Source organism: Stegostoma tigrinum, chromosome 20, assembly GCF_030684315.1.
Source record: "Stegostoma tigrinum isolate sSteTig4 chromosome 20, sSteTig4.hap1, whole genome shotgun sequence".
NCBI classification, from domain to species: Eukaryota; Metazoa; Chordata; class Chondrichthyes; order Orectolobiformes; family Stegostomatidae; genus Stegostoma; species Stegostoma tigrinum.
In genome coordinates, this window is record NC_081373.1 from 52,928,414 (window position 1) to 52,949,513 (window position 21,100).

At 40.5% G+C, this 21,100-nt stretch overlaps 1 protein-coding gene across 1 annotated transcript in view; it reads right to left on the reverse strand.

Moving 5' to 3' along the window:
- jmjd1cb (jumonji domain containing 1Cb) overlaps positions 1-21,100 on the reverse strand; it is a 336,894-nt gene that overhangs the window by 104,800 nt on the left and 210,994 nt on the right. Inside the window, exon 3 of the mRNA XM_048550915.2 lies at positions 1,584-1,697. Within this exon, the coding sequence (XP_048406872.1) occupies positions 1,584-1,697 (114 nt within the window). The remainder of the gene's footprint in view (positions 1-1,583; positions 1,698-21,100) is intronic.

Consider the following 21,100-nt stretch of genomic DNA (forward strand, 5'->3'; position numbering starts at 1 on the left):
CAGAGGGTGCTTTGATGTCATGGATAGTCACTCACATGTCCCCTTTGGAGTTCAGTTCTTATATCCATATTTAGACACAGGGTGTAATAAGGTCCGAAGCTAAGTGGCTCTAATAAAACCCAAACTGAAAGCAGATGAGCAGATTATTGCTGAGTAAGTGGCATGTGACAACGCAATTGACAACTCTTCCCATCACTTATCAAATGGGAATTGTCTAAAAGGGATGAGACTAAGAAGGTGGGACCTTAGCTAAAGTGGGAAATGAACCCATGCTGTTGGCGTCACTTTGCACCGTTAATCATCTGTCCAGCCAACTCAGCAGCTAACTCCTGAGGACTTCAAGAATTAATGGTATTGCCGAGACAGAAAGGATCTTGCAGTAAGATGTGGGTGTGCAAGGATGTGTAATGAAGCCTAACAAGTTGAAAGGATGACCATGGTGAACATGCTATATGAACAAAGTAGTAAAAGAAACCATTGTGACACGATGAAGATCTTCATGAGTTATTTTGGAAGTCCAACTCATTTATAAGTATTAACAAATGCTGTATCTGAGAGTGACATTTCCGTCAACATTTTATCAATGCAATCACCAACAATATATTTGTGGATAGCAAGGGTTATATTTCCCAATTAAACAAATACTTGGAAGGCAAAGCCAAAAGCAGTGTTGATTTGTAGTTTTTCAGTTCAAACAGTCAGCAACATGTGGGATGAAGAAGATGTGAAAGGTTGTGAAATTAGCTTATAATGGATATACAGAGTGTGGGAAAAGAAAATGGATCCTGCCTCAGGCCAGCAGTTGCTTAAATCCTTGTCCATGTCTTTTTTACCTCCAATTAATTCCAATATACTCCTGGCTGGCCTCTCATATTCTGCCATTTAGAAACCTGAGGTAATTCAAAACACTGCTGGCCCATCACCATTGTGCTCACCGACTATACTGGGTCCTATTAAGCAATTCATCGATTTCAAAATTCCCACCTTAATTTTCAAATGACCCCTCCCAAAATACAACGCCCCCTCCCCAGCCCCACAATTCTCCAAGCGATCTGTGCTTTAAATTCTGGCCTCTTTAGCACCCCATATTTTAATTACTCCACCACTGGTAGTCATGCTTTCAATTACTGGGATCCCAAACTCAAGTATCACCCCAAAACTCCACATCAGTCTACCTCTATTTCTTCTTTTAATGTGTTTGTTAAAAGCTCTCATTGACGAGCCGTTGGCCATTTTCCCTAATGTCATTTTCTTCTTCATAATACTCCTGTAAAGAGCCATAGAATATTGTATTATATTCGAGGCAATATATTAATACATGTTGGCGTTGATGGGGAAATTGGGCTTGTTGCTGATTAAAAAAATAAGTACAAGGTTCCTCCATGAGCTGTTCAACTTACACAATTATGGATGTTCCCATACCATACAAGTTGTATTAGTGGGTGTACTGAATGTTTTTCTGAGTAAATCTAAATTGATAAAATGTTTCGCAAATTACTTAAAGAAAAGTTGAAATATTTCATGGTTAGACATAATACTTTTCAAAATGACAAAAATGTTGATCACATTAATTGTTTTCCTACCTGGTAGAGCTGGAAGGCACTATCCCCAGGTATAAAATTCAGTTGTTTATCCACAAAGAATTCTATTGCAATTAATAAATGAAGCACAGCCTTTCCCACTACAGACTTGAATGTCTAAACAAAGAAAAACAAGGAAATAATTTAGTTGAAGATTGACTGAATAAATGCAGAGCAATTAGACATCATTTTTGTCAGAGATCGTGAAACGAATGCGAGAATAGATCTGCCTTTGGTGTAAAATACAATACAGGATGCTAACAAATGCACAATGGCATCTGAAAACTGATTTCAAGTTGGCTCAGGATCAAAGTGAGCACCTAATTATGCGCTTTGAATTAAGCTAATTTGAATTAAGCTAGCTCAAATGTCTTCAATTGTATTCTGCATAAAGTCAAAGTCCACTTGTAAATTAGTGATGATTATGATAAAGGTTCAACATGAACATTGTTTGGTATGGAATGCAACATCTCAAATCTAAAATGTATCCTCAATACAAGTTTATAGATTAACTTTACAAAAACAATAAAGCAGAAAACACTAGGCAGGAAAATAAATTTCTGATAAATTACAGTCCAAATAAAAAATACAGGAAAGAACTCAAGTGCCTCAAATTACTGCCAGACACAAGATATGAATTCAAAATATTAGTGAGCAGGTACGAATTTTTTTTAAAAATCAGGTTTGCATACAGCACAGCAGTTTTGGTAAAGAGCTGTTAAGAGCTGCTTGGTTCTTATTGCACCAGCAGTGTTTTACTTTGGAAAAGGAGGAGCAGTGGAGAAAAGTGCATAGTTAGGAGAGGACTGCCGTGAGAATACGGTTCCTTTCTGTATTCAGATCTTTTCTGTCACACAAAATTTGTTCCATTACATTTATTAACAATGATTTGTGCATTTTTCACACAAGGTCTGGAAAAAAAACAGATAATGCTCAATACATAGACAAGCATACTATCAACACCGAAATGTTGAAAAACTCAATAAGTTAAACAAGAGACTTGAAGGAAAACTTCCTGCCTACATTAAAGTACTTTAAATTTTAACTAAGCCAACAAATATGTAATCTAAAATTAAAAATGAAGAATATTATGATGCTTCGTGAAATAAACTTAAATAAAGAGAGTTGAAGTCATCTTGCTAATAATTCCTTCCAGATCAAACCCTGTCTTTTTAAAAGGTAATGCGACAGTGTGATATTGGAAGTTCCAACATTCAAAAACAGAAAATATCATTAGTTAAGAAACTAATTTTTAAAAAGATGAATCAAGTTTTCAATCTGGGTGGCATCAGATGGCAACAGCATTGTTACCATCTGACAACAGCAAACATGGGTATTTTCTTCAACAAGCTCAGTGAATGCCAGAGAAACTCAGCAAATCTAACAGCATCCGAAGAGAGAAAGAAAAAGTGTGAAAATTTTGAATCCAGTATGACTCTTCTTCAGATCGAAACATTAGCTCCATTTTTCTCTCTCTCTCCACAAATGCTGCCAGACTTGCTTAGTTTCTCCAGTATTTTTCACATGTGTTTCAGATTTCCAGAATACGCTGAATTTTGCTTTTACTTAGATTAATTGCTTGCTTTGAGCAATCCAGAAACATTGAATGAGCAATAAGTCAGAATTTACAAGGCCCAAATGAGGGAAACATGCACAAATTTCTGTAGACAAAATATTTACAGTGTTATTTTGAGACTGTGAAATCTGCTCAACATGAATGAGAAGGGTTTGTAAGAACAGGAGTACCAGAATATTAAAAAAACTACTTTAATAGTTTGTGTAAAATAATTCGCAATCTTTTCACATTCATTCCATGGGTTTTGAATAAAGCCCCTCTTACAGGGCACAGTGACTTGGTGGTTAGCGCTGTTGCCTGACAGCACAAGGGGCCTGGTTTAGATTCCATCCTCAGGAAACTGTCCATGTGGAATTTATACATTCTCCTCGTGCCTGCATGGGTTTCCACTGGGTGCTACAGTTTCCAACCACAGTCCAAAGATGTGCAGTTTAGGTAGTCTGACCATGTTAAATTCCCCATAGTGTTCAGGTGACGTAAATAAGCCATGGGGTATGCAGGTTTATAAGGATAGAGTTGGGGGATGGGTTTGGGTTGGTTGCTTTTCAGAGGATCGGCATGGACTTGATGGGCTGAATGCCTGTTTCCACACTGTAGGAATTCTATGATTCTCAAACACAAAAACAGAACCCTATTACTAATAGTCTTAAAAGATTCAGACATTACAGAACTTAAAGCAACAAAGCAGAAACATCTAGCCCTAACATCAGAGTGGGTAACTGTGATATCATCCCAAGAGTTACTTAAGTAATTAACATGTTTTGGAACTTTCTTTCGAGCAATAACTCAGAATTGGTAGCGAAGAACATTGGAGGTTTTACAAACCATTCCATTAAATGAGAAGACGTGGGTGTTAAGATTCAAAAGCTTGTTCCAAAAGCCTATTTTATTTCAATAAACAGCTTGATGACAGTTTCTGCAAGCAGATGGCATCTTATAAACTGAAACCTAACACTTTTACTATTTATTGCACAGAAGTAGCTATGTTATGCAAAGTTTGTATGCACTGTGCTTATTTTTCTCTTGATCTGCAACAAATTTATTATGAAATTTGAATTCCTCCCAGACTGGAAACCTAGGCCACCACCGAAGTTGTGCTCCCCCACTGTGCCTGAAATGCTACCGGCCTACATTCCAGATGTCTGAATTTCATTTTAATTGCTCTTCCTGAAAGAATCTTCAAAGCCTTAGCAACATTTTTGAAATCTTTATTAACTTCAAAAAGTTTATTTGTCACATTCCCACACCAGGCTTTGCATATTAAAACCTCAACTGATGCCTCAGTTCTCACCGGGCATTCTAAAATCTTTCCGCTGTGCTCCATTGTCTAGTGTCATCCATTACCACATTGCTGACTTTATCTCATCTTTACCTGTTGGTTTAACATTCAGCCTCAATAAAACCTCAAACCAATTCCAGGGCCTTTACAGTGATCCCTTCACCAGCTGTTAGCCTCTCTCGTATTAGACCTAGTTAAATATATATCCCTACTTGTGACTAGTAAGGTTGATGAGGGTCAAGCTGTGGATGTGGTGTATATGGACTTCAGTAAGGCATTTGATAAGGTTCCCCATGGAAGGCTCATTCAGAAGGTCAGGAGGAATGGGATACAGGGGAACTTAGCTGCTTGGATACAGAATTGGCTGGCCAACAGAAGACAGCGAGTGGTAGTAGAAGGAAAATATTCTGCCTGGAAGTCAGTGGTGAGTGGGGTTCCACAGGGCTCTGTCCTTGGGCCTCTACTGTTTGTAATTTTTATTAATGACTTGGACGAGGGAATTGAAGGATGGGTCAGCAAGTTTGCAGACGACACAAAGGTCGGAGGTGTCGTTGACAGTGTAGAGGGCTGTTGTAGGCTGCAGCGGGACATTGACAGGATGCAGAGATGGGCTGAGAGGTGGCAGATGGAGTTCAACCTGGATAAATGCGAGGTGATGCATTTTGGAAGGTCGAATTTGAAAGCTGAGTACAGGATTAAGGATAGGATTCTTGGCAGCGTGGAGGAACAGAGGGATCTTGGTGTGCAGATACATAGATCCCTTAAAATGGCCACCCAAGTGGACAGGGTTGTTAAGAAAGCATATGGTGTTTTGGCTTTCATTAACAGGGGGATTGAGTTTAAGAGTCGTGAGATCTTGTTGCAGCTCTATAAAACTTTGGTTAGACCGCACTTGGAATACTGCGTCCAGTTCTGGGCGCCCTATTATAGGAAAGATGTGGATGCTTTGGAGAGGGTTCAGAGGAGGTTTACCAGGATGCTGCCTGGACTGGAGGGCTTATCTTATGAAGAGAGGTTGACTGAGCTCGGTCTCTTTTCATTGGAGAAAAGGAGGAGGAGAGGGGACCTAATTGAGGTATACAAGATAATGAGAGGCATAGATAGAGTCGATAGCCAGAGACTATTTCCCAGGGCAGAAATGGCTAGCACGAGGGGTCATAGTTTTAAGCTGGTTGGTGGAAAGTATAGAGGGGATGTCAGAGGCAGGTTCTTTACGCAGAGAGTTGTGAGAACATGGAATGCGTTGCCAGCAGCAGTTGTGGAAGCAAGGTCATTGGGGTCATTTAAGAGACTGCTGGACATGCATATGGTCACAGAAATTTGAGGGTGCATCCATGAGGATCAATGGTCGGCACAACATTGTGGGCTGAAGGGCCTGTTCTGTGCTGTACTGTTCTATGTTCTATGTTCTATGTTCTACTTCCTCAAAGGCTTTTTTTTCCCAAATCTGTCAAAAATCATCATAATGCGGACACATCCTGCAATTGTTAGTTACCAACTATCTCCCATGAAAGTGTCATGCCTGTTTTTTCATGAAACACTGCAGCTGATTCAGCATGAATAACGTCTTAAGCAATTTGCATTTGCTGGAAACCTTATTGCACTTTGCTATCTATGAGTAAATTTGACAGGAAAGGAGAACGTTCATCATTTTGCTCAGGATCCTTCGAATCTGGAACCTGAGGCATGCAGACATTTTCCTGGTACAGTTTTCATAGCAAACAAATGAACAGATTGACACAAGATGTTCAAAACCAGACTGGGCTTTAAATGGAAACAGCAATTTTGCCACAGCAAAATAACACATGAAAAACCTGACAGATCATCTTTCTGATGATTCAGAAAAAAACTTCAATTAAAAAAAGCAGGCTATATAAGAGGCAGTTGAGGAGTGTTCTAAACTGACTTCGGACTTCCAAAAGATGTGTACAAAAATGCCTCAAGACAACTGATTCATCCAAGAGCACAAGAGATATCCATGCCTGTTCATGTACTTGTTATGGTTCTCTACAAACATTAGAGCTTAGCCAAATGTTTAGAAATCAATTCATTGTTACAAAAACGGTAATGACCGATGTAACTACATGCAAAAACACAAGTGTCCCTAAATTAAACTTTTAAAATTAGTCCAATTTTAACAAAAGGATTGTAAAGGAGATGCAAGTCCCAGTCATGCCATCCAGAAAATCTGGGGCAGCATAGTGGCTCAGTGGTTAGCACTACTACCTCACAGCACCTGGGTTCAATTCCAGCCTTGGGTGACTGTGTGGGGTTTGCACTTCTACCCATGTCAGTATGGGTTTCCACCAGGTGCTCTGGTTTCTTCCTACAGTCCAAAGGTGTGACGTTTAGGTGAAGTGGCTATGCAAGTAGTGTCCAGGGATGTGCAGGATTTGTGAATTAGCCATGATAAATACAGGATTACAGGTGGGGTCTGGATGGTAAGCTCTACAGTGAGTGTGCCACTGACCCTATGTGTCAGTTACACACTTAGTTATCTTGGAGTCTCCAGCTTCTGCAGTTCTCATTATCTCTGATCTCAATGTGTGAACAGCCCCTTTCCGCACTGTCAGGATTCTATGATTCTACAATTCTGAAAAATCAGCTAAATTAAAGGATTATAGCTCTTTGGTATTACTTTTAATCTGTGATAATCTATCCCAGAGTGAAAACTTTCATAACAACCACAAATTACTTTGCACTATGGACCCAAAATCCTCAACAAAGGCCTGGTAAAGGCCAATTGATGTTCTGGCAGTTTGAACTGTGAAAAAAAATTGAAACCACCCTTCCCAGCAAACCTTAAAATTTGCAGATGCGGACCTCAGTCAACCCTTAGCCAAAATATTCAGTGACAACTGCCAAAAGAGGCAGTGTTTAAAACTGCGCCTCTACCTCCAAGGTTCCAGTCAGAACCATTTCCCTCCAGTATGTTCACTTTCTCTAGACAGCAAACTCATTTACCACAACATGTTGGCCCAATGCCAAATATAGCAGAGCAGCAATGTAAAGTTAGTGTAGTGTGAACATAATGTTGCATATCATGGAGCTTCAATACTTTTTTTTTTAAAAAATGTTCAACTAATAGCTGAAAAATCAATTTACCAGTTCCTCACGTATTTGTCATTTGCATCTTCTCATTCTGATTCAAATTATAGCAATAGGCTAGAATAATCTGCTCAGTAAACACAACGTGCAATTTTGTGTTATTCACAATTTGTAATCACAATGTGATGCTCTTCCATGAGTGATGTTATTTTAGAAGCTGAACGAAAGAATCATTATGAAAAATAGATATAATTTCTTCATAAGAATAAGACACCGAGTATGAATTCTCAGGGAAATGATAACTCCTGACAAATTGTGAACGTAAATAGCAAATGAACTGCCCTATGCAATGGCTGTAGCATTTCCTTCAGGTTTTGTATGAAAGTTATTGGTTGTGGAATTTTTTTCTTCATTTAATAGTTCAATATTTATTGTTGTCAGTGCAGCATAATTCAACAAAATCTAATTTTGAAAATTATGAATTATTTTGTCATGTGTTACACTTCTTTCTCCATCTCCTGCTGCCAAAGACAGAGGAGGTGCATCCAGAAGTGGCAAATACTTCCACTTCAGTTTCAACCTCGAAATCTTTTGCCACTATGATGCAGTGTCCCCATTACCAAGCATCTCTGCATATACTAAGGCAAAAAACTGCCACCCTCATCTAATCAATACCTAAAATTTATTCATTCAATGTCCAGTCACCCAATATAATCTATCAGAGATAATGCGAACTGAAGATGCCGGAGAATCCAAGATAACAAAGTGTGGAGCTGGATGAACACAGCAGGCCAAGCAGCATCTCAGGAGCACAAAAGCTGACGTTTCGGGCCCAGGCCCTTCATCAGAGCACCGGAGGTCTAGGCCCGAAACATCAGAGGTCCAGGCCCGAAACGTCAGCTTTTGTGCTCCTGAGATGCTGCTTGGCCTGCTGTGTTCATCCAGCTCCACACTTTGTTTTCAATATAATCTGCTGCTTTCTTCCAATTTTATCTCCACCTTTCCTGAAGGCACTTTTTGGTCACATTGATCGAAATGACTTTGTCCATGTGGTAAATCTTGACATGTGAGCCTCGAAAGTACATCAGGACGTAGCATGATGGCGACAGCTCTGAAACTAAAGTTCACCATGTCCTAAATTTTCAGCTTCATACAGCAATCAGGAACTAAAGACCAAGGAGGCATTTATGTAGGGGTGCAAACAAACTGTAACACTGGTTGAGCCTAACCCAGCTTAGAATAGTAGAAGAATTATAATTTAGTTGCACTAAACAACAAAATTAGTAGAAATTGTTACATCTCTCCAAAAGGCTTGTTATTTAAGACTAATTCCTGGACTCTATTGGTATATCCAGAAGCCTGTCCTGAACAAAGACAAAAAAGAACAAAAGAGAAGTACAGCACAGGAACAGGCCCTTCGGCCCTCCCAGCCTGTGCTGATCATCATGCTGTTGCTAAACTAAAAAACAAACCTTCCGCCCTTATTCAGTCTGTATCCCTCTATTCCCTGTTCATGTAAACATTCAGATGCCCCCTAAGTGTCATCAATGTGTCTGCATCCACCAACTCTTCTGGCAGAGCATTCCAGGCTTCTAAAACTTCCTTTGCATATCTCCCTTAAATATTCCCCCTCTCACCTTGAGCCTATGCCCCCTTGTAGTTGACACTTCAATCCTGGGAAAAAGCCTCTCACTATCCATCCTATTTTTGCTTATCAACTTTACAGACCTCTATCACGTCTGCTCTCAGAATCCATCTTTACAATGAAAACAATCCTAGTCTTTTTAACCACTCCTTATAGTCAATGGCCTCGAGACTGGGCAACATCCTGGGGAAACTTCACTGCACTCTCTCCAAAAGTCTCACATCCTTCTGATAGTGTGGCAACCAAAACTGCACATATAATCCAAATGCACCCTAACAAGGGTTTTATACAGCTGCAACGTGATTTGACAACTCTTGTACTCCAAGCCCCAGGTGATGAAGGCAAACATGCCATGCGCCTTCTTAATCACTTTGGCCACCTGTGTTGCCACATTTAGTGCGGACCTGCATGCCCAAATCCATCTATATGTTAATGGCAAGATTTGCTTGTTAAATTCTGCAGATACCAAAATGTTCTAATAACTCAGCAAGTCAGACAATTTTAATGGAGTGACCCCACATGTTAACATTTCCAGGGGTGGGCCCTTCATCAGATCTAATGAAGGGATGCATCTGAAATATGAACTTGTCTATTTTCTCCACAGGTGCTACCTGACTAGCATTTTCAAATATTTTAATTAAAAAATCCTTTGTCAAAAAGGTTTTATAAGTATGAAAGGATAATCAGCATAAGTCACACAATAATGTAGTCACAGAATTATGCAATACATATTTATGCTTGTGTGAGAAGTGGTAGTTTACAACCTGCCCATAAATGTTACATTTTAATCTTGAAAATGTCAGATACACAACAATTTGTTTCTCTGAACAACAGATATTGAATAGGAAATACTGTACAAGATTACATTTTCATGATTCCTTTAACAACAGTAACTTTTGACAACCACTAACATGACGTTATCAATCATGTAAAATCACTATCATGAAAAGAACAAAAAAAAACTGTCATCTTTAAGTTTAATGAACAAAGTCCTTCTAGGTCAAACACTGTAGCAAAACAGCCCAGTTGTCATTTCAGCAGCTATACATATGTGAAGAGCACCAAGCGATTCAGTTTCACTGGATCATTTCCACTTGTCTACATTTCTATCATGTCTACAACAGTGCCACAGAAATTGATTCTATAGCACCATCACAGCAATCAGTAAGAGGTCCCTGTCACCAACAACCGATCATGTATAACAGGTAAGAAATTGGATCTTGGACACTGCTAAAAGCAGAGAGTTTTGACTTTTAGACTGGTAGCTTGCTGGCTTGCAATGGTGGGAGTACACTGTGCAATGATTCATGACATAACCTTGAATCTGCAAAGGGAAAGTGATTGTATGTACAGAGGCAGTTCAAATGAAATTCTGAAAATCCCCACATGATGAATAAAGCCATTAATTTAACAAAGCAAATGCATGTCATTCAGTTCAATCAAAACTGAGAGAACCTTGTTTATCTGTATAAGATCATCTTCATTTAAAACCTACACACAGATTTGAGCAGGATCTTATTTTTGTTACTCAAGGCTTTGTTAATTGAACAGCAAGAAAAGATCAATAACTTAGTTTTACTTCTGAATTCTCTCAAAGATGCCATGTTTACAATCAATGAGAATCCTTCCATATATTGCCTAAGTGTAGGATGGAGGAAGATAATTTTAACAGCAAAACATGACCCTGCCTTCACCCAATATACATATAAAAAATCACACTACAATCACAATCTTACACTTTATAGAATCCTTCACAGCTGCCTAACCTTCAGGTGTCTATACTTCAGAAGAATTTGTGCTAAAAAATTATAGCCTGAGCTTTACAAAACAAAATCAACCATAAATACTGCATAAGGAAGTGGAACAGAATGTAAAGAAACGATGATGGACTTCAAACATAATTGAGGTATCCAGTGCCCTTGCAACTCAATCCCAGGCTACCACCTTACAGAAGTTCCAAATGATGTATAGTGTGATTGTACAAATGCAGAGAGAGACAAAATAGTAAACACTGTACTAAAACACAATAAAGGTAATCATTAGTAAAACAGAAGAAAATGTTTCCAACCTATAAATACATGAAGCTAACACAGCTGCAAGCAGATGAACAACTGGGACGAGTCTGAACCTGTCTAAACACAGTTCTATTAATAAAAAGATCTTCATGGAGTCCTACCCAGAATGCATCTCTGCTGCAGTGTTTAGCCAGCCAGACACCCAGATTTGCAAGACTTATGCATTCTTTGCAGCCTACATGATACTCTAACTACGGAAATGTCTACAACAACTGTATCCTGTTTTGGGCTTGGTGCAATACCACATTCCATTCACATGAAAACAGATGAGCTCTGACTGAAAAGACTTCCATATTTAAAATCAGATGCTTTAATCAAATGACAACATGAATTTATTTGCAAACTTACTGTCCACAAGGTTAAGCAAAAGTTGTAACTTTCAGTTAAATACTTTTCACATACACTTTGGTAATCTACACGTTTGAAAACGTGAAAAACTCATTAAAAACCGATTATCTAAATAATTGTGCGCTTAGCAAATATAATTTTACAAAAAGCAGTTACAGAATTATTTCTGTCGTGCACTGATTATTAATTTTCAATGCCGGGTGTACCACCTATTGATAGAAATTTTAAAAATACATTTCAATTGCAACTTCATCGACAAATCTCGTCACAGCAATCCAGTCTCATTATGCAGACATGTTGGAATGTCAAAGTCCAGCTGCCCACCCATTCAGTCAGCACATGCGAGAAAGCGAGGTTACGCTTCAACAGCTTAAGCGAGTATCGAACATTGTACTTGTACTTTGTAACCTTCCAACGACACTCATTTGAAACATCTGCCTGTTTTTATTTTATTTCACATTTCATGAAGAATTAAGAGTTTGTTCTGTTGTGCACACAGTCCCATTGACGCGTGTTAAAACAAATCAGCCTCACCAAGGCAAAATATTGTTCACCGCGGTTTCAAATAAAGACCGCTGGACTTAACGTTACCCACCTAACAATCCACTCCAATTCCTGCAACGCAGGAATAGCACCAGCAAAGCTATATTGTCTCTCGGAATTCCTCACGTTTCTGCGGCCAATATACATTCAACTGTCCACGATCACAGGCCGATTTTCAGGCTAAGGATGATAGACTTCCGATCAGAACACGTTCACTCGGGGGGTCAGTGACCCAGCGATCAAACACAATCAAAAACAAGTTGAAGGCGGCACGTTACGTTGCAACCATTCGGCACTGAACATTCTCAACATATTGAAACTTAAATTCTATGTTTAAAAAAAGGATCTTGGGAAAAGCTACCACGAATACCTCAGTTCTGTCTTCCTCTCCCACACGGCTGAATGCGTAGTGTGCAGAGGCGGATCACTGATCTCCCTTTGTCATCATTACGTACTGCTAACGAATGAGAAACCCCGCAACTGCTACCCTCACTGTAAAGATCTAGGTCACGAACATTACACTGTGATTGGTTGTCTAGTCAGTTGTCCAAAACAGATAAGCGAAAACAAGCAACAGAAATTAATGAGCGTGTTGTGTGCCAAGAGCAGGGCTGAACACGATCAGAATTCACTTGGTCAAAATTAACTGCACATGGCCCCGAGTAACTCTCCTTGTATCATTAGTTCGAACGAAGCGGAAAAGGGCGGTGCTTCGAAATAAATCCAAGTCACAGGTGGCAACAGCCACTTCCAGCATGAGTCATGTAACTGATTACTCATTGTCTAACTGAAGACTTTCAGAGATGCGTTGCTTGCTGAATCAGACAAAAAAACATGCCGAGTCTTGACCATCCCCCCAAGACCGAGCCCTGCTGAGTCTTGACCATCACCCCCAGACCTCCCCTTTACAGAGGACGAACGGTCAGTCCTCAGTAAAGGGCTCACCTTTGTCCCCCTCCACCTACACATCAACAAATACCAGTCACATTTGGACATTGAGCAGTTTTTTCATCACCTTCACCTCCACACTTACTTCTTTAACCGTGAGCCTTAACCTCCCTCTACTGACCCATTCTCTCACCTCCAACACAAGCCCTCCTCCTGGACACCACCCCAAAGCCTCCTACCCTCCCTTGACCTCTTCATCTCCAAATGCTATTGAGACATCAATCATCTCAACCTCTCCACTCCTCTCACCGCTCCAGCCTCTTCCCTGCAGAACATGCAGCCCTCCACTCCAATCCCAAGCTCACCATAAAACACGCAGACAAGGGAGGTGCAGTTGTAGTATAGTGCACGGACCTCTACATTGCTGAGGGCAGACGCCAACTCTCCGACACCACCTCCTACCGCCCCCTGCATCCTGATCCCACCCCCAAGCACCAAACCATCATCTCCCAAACCATCCACAACCTCATCACATCAGGTGACCTCCCACCTTCATCATTCCCCAACCCCACACTGCCTGCTTCTATCTCCTTCCCAAAATCCACAAACCTGGTCAACGCATTGTCTCCGCCTGCTCCTGCCCCACCAAAATTATCTCCACATATCTCAACTCCACGTCCTCCCCACTGGTCCTGAAACTCACTACCTAAATCTGTGACACCACCCACGCTCTCCACCTCCTCCAGAACTTCCAATTCCCTGGTCCCCAACACCTCATTTTTGCTATGGACGTCCAGTCAGATGGCCTAAAGGCCTCCGCTTCTTCCTGTCCCGCAGACCTGACCAGTCCCCCTCCACCGACACCCTCATCCGCTTAGCCGTACTTGTCCTTACCCTCAACAACTTCTCTTTAAATTCCTCCCACTTCCGACAGACAAAGAGGGTGGCCATGGATACCCTCATGGGCCCAAACTATGCCTGCCTCTTTGTAGGTTACATGGAACAATCCCTCTTCCATACCTACACTGGCCCTAAACCCCACCTCTTCCTCCATTACATTGATGACTGTACAGGGGCCGCCTCATGCTCCCACAAGTAGCTCGAACAGTTCATCCACTTCACCAACATCTTTCACCCCAGCCTTAAGTTCACCTGGACTATCTCTAACACCTCTCTCACCTTCCTGGACCTCCCTTTCTCCATCTCGGACAACCAGCTAGGAACTGATATCCATTTCAAGACCACCGACTCCCACAGCTACCTAGAATACACCTCCTCCCACCCACCTTCCTGCAAAAATAACATCCCCTATTCCCAATTCCTTCACCTCTGCTGCATCTGCTCCTAGGATGAGGCATTCCACTCCCGCACATCTTAGATGTCCTCGTTTTTCAAGCACTGCAATTTCCCCCCGCAGTGGTCGAGAAGGCCCTCGACCATGTCTCCCGCATTTCCCATAACTCATCCCTCACTCCCCGTTCATGCAACAACAACCAAAAAAGAATCCCCCTCGTCTTCATGTACCACCCCAACAACCTCTGGATCTAAGAAATCATCCTCCGACACTTCCACCGTCTGCAAACCAACTCCACCACCAGACAATTTTCCCTTCCCATCCCTGTCTGCTTTCCAGAGGGATCATTCTCTCCATGAATCTCTTGTCCACTCCCCACTCCCCTCCAGACCCACCACACCCGGCACCTTTCCCTGCAACCGCAGGAAGTGCTTCACCTGCCCCCACACCTCCTCCTTCACCCCCATCCCAGGCACCAAGACGACTTTCCACATCAAGCAGATGTTCACCTGCACATCTACTAATGTGGTGTACAGCATCCACTGTACCATTGTGGCCTCCTCTACATCGGGGAAACCAAGCAGAACACCTATGCTCGGTTCGCAATAAACAATTGCACCTCCCAGTCACAAACCATTTCAACTCCCCCTCCCATTCCACAGACGACATGTCCATCCTGGGCCTCCGGGAGGGCCACAACGATGCCACCTGAAGGTTGCAGGATCAGCAACTCACATTAAGCTTGGGAATCCTGCAACCCAATGGCATCAATGTGGACTTCACAAGCTTCGAAATCTACCCCTCCACCGCATCCCAAAACCAGGCCAGCTCGTTCCCGCCTCCCTAACCTGTTCCTCCTCTCACCTATCCTCTCCTCCCATCTCAAGCCACACCCCCATCTCCGGCCTACTAACCTCGGACAATATTCCGGTAATAACCACTTTGAATGATTTACTAACTGCTTTCTCAATGTGTTTTGTCACTTTCAATGATTTATACACATACATACACCCATGTCCTACCTCTTCTGTGTCCCATTTAGAGTTGGAGCCTAGCTAATATCCTTTCTATGCTCTTCAACCAAAATGAATTAAGTCACATTTCTCAACATTAAACATCAATGGCTACCATCTGCCCGTCATACCAGATAATGTATGTCCTTATTGGGTTATAGACTAAACTCCACACAGTTCTATGATTATAACCCAGGTTAACCGAACTCTTTTCGGGGTCATCAATGACTAAAGTAATAATAATTGTTGTCACTGCATGTTATAGCCTTCTGTAAACAATAGACAGATATTTCACAATAAAAAACTGAAAATAAGACATCAAACAGATGGTCTGCTACCAACTGTGGAACCAGATAAGGTAATATAAGATAAAGTTTCCGAAGTGCTACTCAATATCCAAAAATATCATTCAATATATTATTTGGGGGTTATGCTATTTCAGCATTTGCAATGTTGTTGATTTGTCACGAACTTGTACTTGCAGAGTTGTATTTAGTCATCAGTGTGTGGAACATAAATTAGAATCCAGAAGGGAGGAGAAAAAGGAACTTATTCCGTCTCAAGTGAAAACTGATGCTCATACTGCGTTCACTTCTGACGATCCAGCATAACCTGACCCTTTTAAATTAGATATCTGGTCCATGCTGAAAAATGAGCAGGGATTGTGTGACAGTACTTCCATACCATAAAACTTAACACAGAACTTTCTTTGTCTGTCTGCCACTTGCAGCTCTCCATGATACTAAGAGCCCACTGTACCCCATATTAACTAACAATCCGTGACCTTCAATTACAAATTTGGCAAAATGCCACAAAATGGTTATAGTGATAGTGGTAGAGGATAATTAAATTCTGTTGTATTAACACAGGCAAATCTGTTTTATAGCAGGAAATCCATTATCTATGATAATTATTAAATTAATTCATACATTAAGATAAATTATTGTTCATTCGAATCAATGTAGCATTATCAGTTAACTTGATGAATATATTCCACAGCTGTTATGCTGCAAAGCTGTTGCTGCATCAGGAAATGTATCTGTACAGTTAACAGGCAAAGATAATGTTAAAATAAAACCAAAATTTGTTCAAGGAGCCAGCCGTGAAGGGGCTTATATTTATTCAGCACATTTCATAACATTAGGTATTTCCTATGTGTTTTACAGCCAATGAAGTGTTCTTGAAGTGTAATTTGTTACAATGCAGAAAACAGAGCAGCAAATTTGCCCATAAACAATGTGCTAATGACCAGATGATCTGTTTGTGTTGTTGATTGTGAGCTAAATATTGGCCAGGACATCAGGAAATGCTCTTGTTTGAAACAGTACCCCACAGACTTGCATGGCTGGCACGAGGCAACACTGCCTTATATTATGTTAACCTTCATGTTTGTGCTCAAGATTCTGGAAAAGGACTTCCATCCACAAGGTTTTGACTCCAAAATGAGAGTGCTACCAAGTGAGCCACAGCTCTCACAGCATTCAAATAATTTAAAATGAAGATGTTAAATATATTGGGAAGATTATCAGCTCTCATGAGGGACAACAACAGATGAATAACAATTGGAAGGGGAGAGGTTTCACAATGTTCTGCAGGTGAGCTGAGGGCAAATATGAAATGTTGCAAATGTGATGGAACATTAAAATGAATCAAAAAGAAAAAAAAGCTGACGAAGGTTGGAGCGTTTATTAAGTACTTTAAACAAAATCTGCATCTTTCTCAATCTTTTGGATGCTATTCATCAGCTGGGCATTTTCAGGGTATTTATATCATGCAGAGACAGGGCAAGGAGAGAATTCTAGCCAGGGTATGAAAATAGTTATGAAACTATCGCTGCTCACATTGTTTTAAGGTAATCTGTTTATATAAAAACATTGTGCCTAAACAATTTGTGAAACTACCTTCAGAAGATTGATTAAGTGAGTCATCACTACTGCCGAAACATTTCTGAAATTTCAGAGCCCAACCCATAAAAAGCAACCAAAGAAAATACAGTATGTCAACGAGGAATAACAACTTCTGGAAGGGAGATAGAAGTAAAATTAATATGCGGATACAAACTTTGTTGGGCCAATATCTTGATATTTTCCCCCTCTCTTGTATGACTGAACTAATTCTCACAAGCAAAGTTACATTACACCCTCCAATTGTTACTCACTCAAAAATTCCATTAGTGCATAACTATTTTAGAGACGTATGTTACCTCATTGAATCAAAAGAGGCTGTACCGTTAAAAATAGACTAATAAAAAACACAAATCCCACTCTCCTGCACTGAACCTACAGCCTTCAATGTTACGACACTTCACGTACTCATTCAAGTACTTTTCAAAGGTTGAGAGATTTCCTGTTTCAACTACCCTCCAAGGCAGTGTATTCCATAGACAAGGAAAAGGTTTTTCCTCAAGCCCCCTCTAAATCTCTTGCCTTTCAGTTTAAAAGTATGCCTCCTTGTTTTTGACTTTTCAACTAAAGGAAACAACTGTTTTCCATTTACACTCTCCATGCCCCTCATCTTCCTTTTCACCTCCAGTCTGGTCCGCCTCAACTTTCTCTGCTCCAAAGAAAACAACTTGAGCTTATCCAGCCTCCCAATTGCTGAAATGTTGCATTCCAGGCAACATCCTGGCAAATCTCATTTGCAACCACTCCAGTGCAATGACATCCTTCCTACAATGTGATAACTCAAACTGCACACAGTATGTCAGCTGTGGCCAAACCAATGATCTGTACAGCTGCAACATGACCTCCTTGTTCTTATAATCTATGTCACGAGTGATAAAGGGAACCATCCTGCATGCCTTTTTAACTATACTAATAACCTGTCCAGCCACCTTCTCAATTTGTTTTCCAGAAACTACCATCAACTGTCAGAAAGACATTAGAACATCGCCAGCAATGCAACAACTTGTTCCCTCAGTGAAACTGATGGAAAATTGTCCCCATTTTAAAAATGAATTTTTTTCAAGAAAATCGTAGAATGCTTCTTCAATTAAATAATCATAAAGGAAGAGCACAAGTACAATTAATACCAGAAAGTGTTATGTTTTCTTTCTCAATCCAAGAAAGTAAAGAGAACAATGAACAATTTTGGAAAATAAATACTGTTTTTTAACTGATTCATTCTTTTACAGTTCTGCAGTTACGAGTGAGAAGGTGAATCATGAAACCGCGAATAGAAGCAGGCCAGTCGTGAAATATTGCACATCTCCCCAGCCATTTGTACTGTAGGAAACTGCAATCAGGACAACTGCATTCAGCACAACTTGTTGCAGTTTTTCTCCTTCAGATTTATTATGATAAAGTTCACAGAAAACCAGTTGTTTCAAACAGCTGTTAGACATTAATTGATGTACAGGCAAAGATCCGACACAGCCTTGACTGCAAAGGAGCATGGCCAAAATCAAATATTAATTGTAATAACGTATTGCACACCTGAGGATCTGGATTGCTACTAAACAGTTAGCCTTCATTTGGCAAAAGATCAAAGCTGCAATTGTCAAAAATAGTCTGTTAGTCTCACCATTTTTGATCCAAATGGTAAAAATCACGACTTCAGCGGTTGACTGCTTGTTACCACATAAGCCATGATTGATGTATTCTTATGATATTGGGAAACTGTCTCAATCAATCAAACAACTCCCATCTCCCTTGGCTAATTGGCTTGATTTTGCACAGCTCACACACTAGGGCATTTTAAGAAACATTACTCATGATAAACTAGTTATATATCACAAAATATTTACCACAGTATTATTCCTAAACTATTAAATTAAACCAAAATAAAACTGTACATTTGCTTCCAAAAGACACAGAGTAGTCAGCCATTCAGCTAATCGAATCTGTTCCACCAATGAGATAATGGCTGTACTGATATCCTTACCTCAACTTCCCAGCTTTATCCTCACCACCATCCCCCCAATCCCCCAACCTAATTCTCAGTCCCCTTAAAGATTAAAAATCAATCTCAACCTTGAAATACTTATTGATCCAGCTGCAGGAAAGAATTCCACAAATTCTCTACCCTCAGAACAAATCCTCATCTTTGTCCTAATTGGGCAACCCCTTACTTGGAGATTATAGCCACTGATCCTGGACTCTCCTGCAAGTGAAAACAACCTCTCCCAATCTACCCTTTCAAGGTCCCAAAGAATCTTTTCTCTCAAAGAAATTTATCAACAAAGTCACTTCTCATTCTGATAAACTCCAATGAGTACAAGCAAGCCCAACCCACTCAATCTCTCATACGAAAATCCTTCCACACACATGAACAACTCAGTGAAATTCTCTGGTTTGCCTTCAATAACAATATATCTTTCCTTGGGGAAGTGGACTAAGCCTGTTAAAGTGGTCTAGCTCTGGTCTAATGAGTCATTTTTATAGTTTTAATACAACTTCACTATTTTCATGCTCCAATCCCTTTGAAATGGAGGTCAACATTCAGTTTGCCTTCCCAATTACCCACTGAACTTGGATGATAGCTTTTGTAATTTGTGCACAGACTTCCAAATCCCACTGTGCCACAGCTTTCAGTAGTCCATTTCTACTTCGACGATATTCTACTCCTCTCTTCTTCCTATGCAAGTGCATAACTTCATATTTTCCTACTTTACAGTCTGTCTTTTTTTGCCAACTTGCTTGATTTATCTAGATCCCTCTGAAGACTGCCATCCTCACCACTTATCCTTCCACCTATTTTCGCGTCATCCACACACTTGGCGATAGTACATTTACTTCCCTCATCCAACTTATTAATATACAAATTGTAAGTAATTGTAGCCCCTGTGGCACTCCATTAATTCTGGGTTCCCTTTAAGTTGATTCTTTTTCCTTAAAATCATTGTCCAATGTGACTAAACTTCACTCACGAATGTTTCTTTTCTACCTAATCTGGCCTTGCTTAAAGCTTTATGTATTTCAGTTATTCTTTCTTCAACTTGTTCAATTCCACTATGCATTTTAAAAGTCTCACAACTTACTTTAAAAATGGTTTCAAATTGACTTAAGAGATGGTTGTACAAGTCATGCATCAAATATATTATACACACACAATCAATCTTTTAAAAAAAACCTGCAAATCCTCAAGACTTCACAAGCTTCAAAATCTCCCCTTCCCCCACTGCATCCCAAAACCAGCCCAGCTTGTCACCGCCTCCCTTACCTGTTCTTCCTCTCACCTATCCCTGCCTCCCACCCCAAGCCGCACCTCCATTTCATACCTACTAACCTCATCTCGCCTCCTTGACCTGTCCGTCCTCCCTGGACTGGGCTATCCCCTCCCTACCTCCCCACCTATACTCTCCTCTCCACCTATCTTCTTTTCTCTCCATCTTCGGTCTGCCTCCCCCTCTCTCCCTATTTATTCCAGAACCCTCTCCCATCCCCCTCTCTGATGAAGGGTCTAGGCCTGAAATGTCAGTTTTTGTGCTCCTGAGATGCTGCTTGGCCTGCTGTGTTCATCCAGCTTCACACTTTGTTATCTGCAATACCTCAAGAGTTACTTTTGAGCTCTACATGGGACATCAGAAGTGAGGAAAGAAATACAGCTACTTCTGTCAATTTCAACATCAAGCAATCGTTATCAACAAAAATCCTTTAACTGATCTGAATAAAGCACCTTAATAACAATCGCAGAAGCGTAAACCAGTATGACCCAAGTCTGACTTGCTCACTTCAGGGAAATTACACATAGAATCAAAGGACCAACAAAGTCCAATTGATAAAACTTTAAGTCCAACAGGAACAGCACAATACTTCGAGCTTCACCTAGATTGAACTGCATGTTCTACATTTGAAAAAGAGTGTGCTGATA